Source organism: Lepidothrix coronata, unplaced genomic scaffold (genome assembly GCF_001604755.1).
Source record: "Lepidothrix coronata isolate B3197 unplaced genomic scaffold, Lepidothrix_coronata-1.0 Scaffold85, whole genome shotgun sequence".
Lineage (NCBI taxonomy): Eukaryota > Metazoa > Chordata > Aves > Passeriformes > Pipridae > Lepidothrix > Lepidothrix coronata.
In genome coordinates this window covers 1,075,465-1,081,670 of record NW_016690265.1, presented here as the reverse complement: position 1 = coordinate 1,081,670, position 6,206 = coordinate 1,075,465, and the positions used below count along the sequence as shown (strand labels likewise).

Here is a 6,206-nt window from a genome sequence, read left to right as displayed (position 1 = left end):
AGGCTGTGAAAACCCTCCCTCCGTACCCCCATCTCGCCTGGGTCCCCGCAGGCTTTTATGACTTTGTATCTCTCTCTCCCAGCCCTGGACCCCTCTCCTGTCCTCCCCCCGCCGCTGCCGCCCGTTGCTCTGGGCGACAGATTCAATTTTCTCTCTCCCCTTGGCTTTTTTAGGACAAATCAGACTAATTGTGACAAAATGCTGGTTATCTCTGGAAAAACAATTAAATTCCTTCGATTACATTTAAGGTAAAATGTGCTTAGCAGCGTAAAGAGGCTGGATAATGGGGAAAATCGCCCCAGAGTGGCATGTAGGACTGCCTGGATCGATATCCTATTATCGAATTGTGCATATCTCTTTCAAGCACCTTGCAAACTCTTCCCTAACATCTAAATTATAGGGTCAAAATTCGGATAATTACTCGATTAAAACCTATTACACTTATTAGGGCTCGCTATTGATCGGGAATTGCATTCGACCCAAGCTCTAGATTGCTTTTTCTTTCTGGGTCCAAATATCCCAACTTTCTCACCTCTAAACACCGAGACTCTGGGGATCGCAGAGGGTTTCCGGCAAAAGACGGTTGTTGTGAAAAATAGAAATAGTTATTCCATGTCCTGAGAGGGGACAGAAGGGGCAGTGGGCGGCGGGGGATAAACTTCTCGGTTAAGGAAAAATAATTTCTCTGTGTCTGAAGGGAGGAGAGGAGGACTCGGAGGTTTCCAACCCCGCCATAACAGGACTCTGTCAGTTAAAATTAGTCAGCAAAAGAGGTCTGGAATCTGCTCCAGACCGAGCCTTGACGCATTTTTCATCTGTAAGGCAAAAGCAGGAACGGGGCATTAATAGAATTCAAAAGACATTTTTTAAAGCAGTGCGGAGCTGGGTTAGTAATTATTCCTCTAAACTCATCTGACTTTTGTCATATTAAATAGATCTGGGCGATCAGAAAGACTGACGAGGTCAGCCTATCGCTAATCTCACACTTTTATCTCCAGACAAGGAGAGAAATGCAACTCCATCCCTTCTCTCAAAATAAATACCCTTGGAGGCTCCACGCCGCGGTGCGCTTTGCCCGCTGACAAGTTCCCCGGACGCTCCGATGGAGCCCTTCGGCCACGTCGCCTCAATGTTATGGCAACGGTCAGGAATAGGTCTGGGACTGCTCGAAAATCACGAAATTTAATTATTCTCTTTCCCTATCGTAATCAATATTAGTTCAAGTGGTGGTTTAATGTAGGAGAAGTGTTCCGAAAAGTAGCTCTGGCCAGAAAAGTATCAACACCCCCGGAAAACGCAAAGGCTTTCTGGCCAAAGAAGAGTGGCAACGGCGCTCGTCACTCGCCGCTCGTAAAACTATTTTAATGTCAAAAATATCAGGTAAAAGTCTCTAGTGAATTCCCATTTAACATATTCCAGAAAAAAAACCGGCAAATCCAGCGTCCGTCTCCGTCGCCAGTTCTATTCGCGTTGCATTTTTTTTTTTTTGTCTAAAAAAAATTTCGTTGAGCTACGGCAAGGGTTTCCTAGAGGGAAAATTAAACCTCAAAACTGCCAGCTGCGGGTTCCCGGTCCGGTCCGTGTGTGAGTGCTGGGGCTGCGCTCAGCCCCCGGGTCTGCTCCGCAGAGGTAGCTACGCGCACTTTTTATTAATTGTTGTTGCAAAAATTACGCCCTGCAATTTCTAACAGGTTCTACAGGTTGCAGGACACTCGTCTGCACTCACGGGGTCGGGTTGGGAGAAAACTGACCCGGTTCCCGTCTGTGCGGCGGCGATCGCCCGCTAATTCCGTGCGCCGACCTGAACAGAAAGCTGGAAAGGGCTCCTCATGAACCCCGAGTTATTAAGGGATATTTTCCGGGTGAAAAGAACTACCATAAACTTCTCTACCCCTTTTTCTCCTACTAAACCATCCCTATCCGAAATCAGTGCGCTGAACAAAATACACTTTTAAAACCACCCTTAATTTTACACATGGGCTTTAGAGGGTCCGATGTGGGGATACGGACGAAATTTGAGGTGTGTTCAGGTTTTTTGAGGATTAAAACCAACTAAATTACGGACAGGATAAAGGTGACAGACCAGCGATTCATTTCTCATTTATGTATCTCCGTTAACCAAGTTAAAGGAGTCCTTGATTAGGGGTTCCCGTTGCTGCTCCCCCGTTGAGAGTGGAGGGAAGTTAAGGAGTGTCTGAAAGCACCGGCTAAAAAAGACGGTACTCACAGGCCTCTGCCCCAGACCTGCCCGCGGGGCTTCCCCCATCCCCGTCCCGTGGAGAGGATTCTCCTCCCGCTCCCCCGAAGGAGCCCGGGCCGGGGTGAGGAGGAGCCGGTTCTCCGGAAAACGCAATTTGCTTTTAGGCTTCATAATGACAGAACCGTCAGCAGAAGTCCAATAGCTTTAAATATCGGATAATTACCCTGTTCTCCGATGGAGACCAGTTAATTGGAGCGTAATATAAACCCAAATAAATTAAATGACCGTTAACTAGTTTGTACATTGCACAAAATGAGTTTAATTAAGTTTGTATCTGCTCTGCTAATCAATACAAGTATTTACTCCACTTTAATACTTCCATTTCGGGAAGTGACAAGAGGTCAAACCAGACGCAGGAAGGGTTAAAAATGCCAGAGCAAAAACCAGCAAACCTCCCATCGATTCGGAGATTTCCGTCACTAAAATTGTTAGAAGCGCTGTGACATCCCAGGCACGGCTGGCTCGGCCCGGGCGGGGGTTGCCCCCGGCTGCTCCTCGTCCCTTCCAGCGTCCCGGGGACACCCACCCACCCTGCTGTCTTCCCAAAGTCTTTTCCAGCCACCGGTTGTTTTGTGGACGCGTTGGTGGCGGTGGGAAGGGGGTTGTATCCCCTGGCCCGGGCCATATCTCGGTGCCAGCTCTTGCCGAAAGTGGGTAGCTGAGAAGGGGCAGCTCTGGGAAAGCCTTGCCGGGCTGGACAGCCCCTTCTCTGCCCCAGGGCTGCAGAGAAGGCTCGTAGGTGAAGGCTGTCCTCGGAGGCGGCTCCGAACCACTGTCCTGGCCGCTTCTGCCCGGCTCCTCGCCATGTGTCCCCAGTCCAGCCCCGGCTCCTCTCCATGTGCTTCCAGGCCACTCCCGTAACAGGGGGCCGGAGGAGCCAGGGGGCCCGGACCAGCCGCATCCCCACGGCGGGCGGAGAGCCAGGGAGGGCCGGGCATCCTTTTCCCGACAGCCGCGGGGATACGGGGTGGGTGAATCCCGGGGGGAGACCGGTTCCTCCTGAGGCCGGGCGGGGCCGGGGGCCGGGCGGCGATCCCTGACAGCGTCTGTCGCTTGTCCGCAGAGGACGGGGAGCTCTACAAGGCCGAGGAGTGCGACCTGGACTACAGCAGCCGGCCGAGCCGCAGCCCCGACAGCGAGCTGCCGGACGACGAGGAGCTGTGCAGCGAGGAGAGCGGCAGCACCAGCAGCAGCAGCGGCGGCAGCTCCGGCCCGGCGGCTCCCGGAGAGCCCGACCCGGGGCCGCTCCGAGCAGAGCCGGCCGAACCGGGGGGTGTCCCAGCCCCGCCGCCCCCACCGCCGCCCCCGCCGCCGCCGCCCGTCGGGGCTCAGCCCGGCCCGCAGGCCAAGCCCAAGAGGAAGAGGACGGGCTCGGACTCCAAGTCGGGCAAGCCCCGTCGGGCGCGGACAGCCTTCACCTACGAGCAGCTGGTGGCGCTGGAAAACAAGTTCAAGTCCACGCGGTACCTGTCGGTGTGCGAGCGCCTCAACCTGGCGCTGTCGCTCAGCCTCACCGAGACGCAGGTGAAGATCTGGTTCCAGAACCGGCGCACCAAGTGGAAGAAGCAGAACCCCGGGGCGGACACCAGCGCGCCCACGGGCGGGGGCGGCGGCGGCGGGGCGGGGGGCGCGCTGGGCGGGGGGGCGCTGCCGGGGGGGCTCAGCCCGCTCAGCCACTCGCCGCCCATGGGCGCCCCGCTCTCCATGCACGGCCCCGGCAGCTACGCCGGGCACCCGGCCGGGGGGCTGGTCTGCGCCGCACAGCTGCCCTTCCTGCCCAGCCCCGCCGTCCTCTCGCCCTTCGTCCTGGGGTCCCAGACTTACGGCGCCCCGGCTTTCTACACCCCGCACCTATAAGCCCCGACGCCCCTTCCTCATCCTCCTTATTCCCGACCCATTCCCGCTGTGCCCCTTCGGGACCATCCGGCCGGGCTCCGGGGGAGCCGCTCACCGCACGACCCCCCGCTCCCGAGAGGTGAAACCAAGAACCGACTGGCAGCGACACCGGGGGGGGTGGAAGAGAAGGGACAGCCAGGTGTTCCCACTGCCCCCCGGCTGCCACCGACCCCGGGGGTGCAAAGGGGCGGCCCCCCCGCCCTCCGTCCTTTCTACGGCCCTTTTTCTACGCGATGTGTCCGGACTGCGCTGCTGAAGGGAGGAGGAGGAGGAAAACCTTCCTCCCCCGTGTACATACAAGTAGATGTAAATCATTGTTACCTGTATTTTTATTTTTTCACCGTCCCTCGTTGCTATGTGGGTTTGATTAATTTTATTATTATTATTATTATTATTATTATTATTATTATTATTATTTGACTTTGTTTTTATTCTGGTCTGGCCACACTCAAAAGACTTTAAAAAAAGAAAATATTATGTACCCATTTGACTCTCAGGGTAAAGCAGAGAACTTATCGGTCCTGTCCCTCGACATTGCCGAGGCAACGACGCTCCGCTCCCTCCCGTGACCTCACGGTGACGAAGGATATTTTTTACAGACGTCACTCTCGAACAACCCCCGAGCTCGGCTGAGACCCTGCGGACCCGCGGGGGCGAGGGAATCTCGCCTGGGAAGGGGCGGCGGGGGCAGCTGCTGGGGCGCAGGGCTGGTTTTTTTACGTTAACCATTTCTGTATATTTCTGGTTGTTACAAAAAAAAAAAAAAAAGTTTTAACTTTGTAATTAATGTATAAGGTGAGGGAGTAATGAGCAAGAGGTGATAAAGAAAGCACTTTGTTTGCTAAACACTTTAAATCAATCAATAAACTCTAAGGAAACGGCGCTTTCCGTGCTGGCGAGTCCCTGTTTTTCGGCTGAATCTTTGTAAGACAAGTTTCCTGAGGAAAACGCCTGGCTCATGAGACGCTTAGAGGGATGTCTTGCATCTTCCTTTTTTTGTTGTTTACTCTGAGACCGTATTTCTTATACGCAAAAAAACTTTATTCTTCTTGTATGAGAGAGGGTATTTCCCTTCTTAGTTCCCTTGTTTGTAATTTCTTAATTGGCTTTGCCGATTTGTGCAATATTAAGAATAAAAAAAAAAAAGAAAATTTATATAGAGAGAGAATCCGACACCTCTGCCTTGTTTCCACTGACGAGGAGTCCAATATTTTGGATATATGTAAATTTAGTAAGTCGGCTCTTTCAAATTCCACCACTTTTAAAAATAAAGTAGTCTTTCCATCGCCTTTCCGCTGATTACTTTTAAACTCGTATCGAAGTCGGACTTTTATAATCCTTACTCTTTTTTTTATTTTAATTTCAAAGAAAAAGTCTATAACAGCTGTGAGCACCTCGAGGTGGCTCCCGTTGGCCCAGGGACGCTGTTACCTTGTTTGCCAACTCCGTGCGTGACCCCAAAGCACACGCCGGGGAAGAGTTCTCATTTTCCACTAGTTTTTGGTGTTTGTGGTTTTTTGGGGGGCTTTTTTTTCTTTTTCTTCTTCTTCTTTTTTTTTTCCCTCGGGGAAGTTTTAAGGAACAAGCCTTTTCCGGAGCGACTCTGGGGAGCGCTGCGCATCCCCCTCCCCTGGGGACCGGCTTGGCAGGCGCCACGGCGTCGCTGCCCGGCGGGAGGGGTGTGCGTGGTGCCGCGGGTTTCCGGGGTGTGCGGGCTTCGCTCCTCCCTCGGCTCCTTCCCCCTGGTCCCCCCTCGACCCCTCAGCCTGGCCCCGTCTGGGATCGCGTTAATCCGCACGCTCCGCAGCCTCATCCCGCTCCCGCACACCTGGTCCAGAATGAAATTAAACGTTTCAGCCCTCCCGTGGAAATAAATTCTGTCGCGATTGCTGATATTAGAGGCAAGGGGGGAGTAGAGCCGGCTCCACGGTGCAGATCCCCGCAGGGTCGGTGGTTTCCACGGCGCGATGGGTGCGGGGTCCGTCAGCCTGCGGGAGCCGCGGGGAGGATGCGGGATGCTCCGGGTACTCGCTTCCCCTCGAGAAGAAGC

At 53.9% G+C, this 6,206-nt stretch overlaps 1 protein-coding gene across 1 annotated transcript; it reads left to right on the top strand.

The window, feature by feature from the left end:
• Positions 1-1,994: 1,994 nt before the first annotated feature.
• Positions 1,995-4,117, top strand: NKX1-1 (NK1 homeobox 1). Its single transcript, XM_017820688.1, has 2 exons — positions 1,995-2,020; positions 3,265-4,117. The coding sequence occupies exons 1-2, from the start codon at positions 1,995-1,997 to the stop codon at positions 4,115-4,117; spliced, it is 879 nt and encodes a 292-aa protein (XP_017676177.1).
• Positions 4,118-6,206: the final 2,089 nt, after the last annotated feature.

What these genes read in the sequence shown, in the direction of transcription:
- NKX1-1 (XM_017820688.1), top strand. Translation starts at nt 1,995, where the DNA reads ATGTGGGGATACGGACGAAATTTGAG. An exon ending in GGATACGGACGAAATTTGAG is followed by an intron (nt 2,021 to 3,264) that starts GTGTGTTCAGGT and finishes GTTCCTCCTGAG; the next exon opens with GCCGGGCGGGGCCGGGGGCC.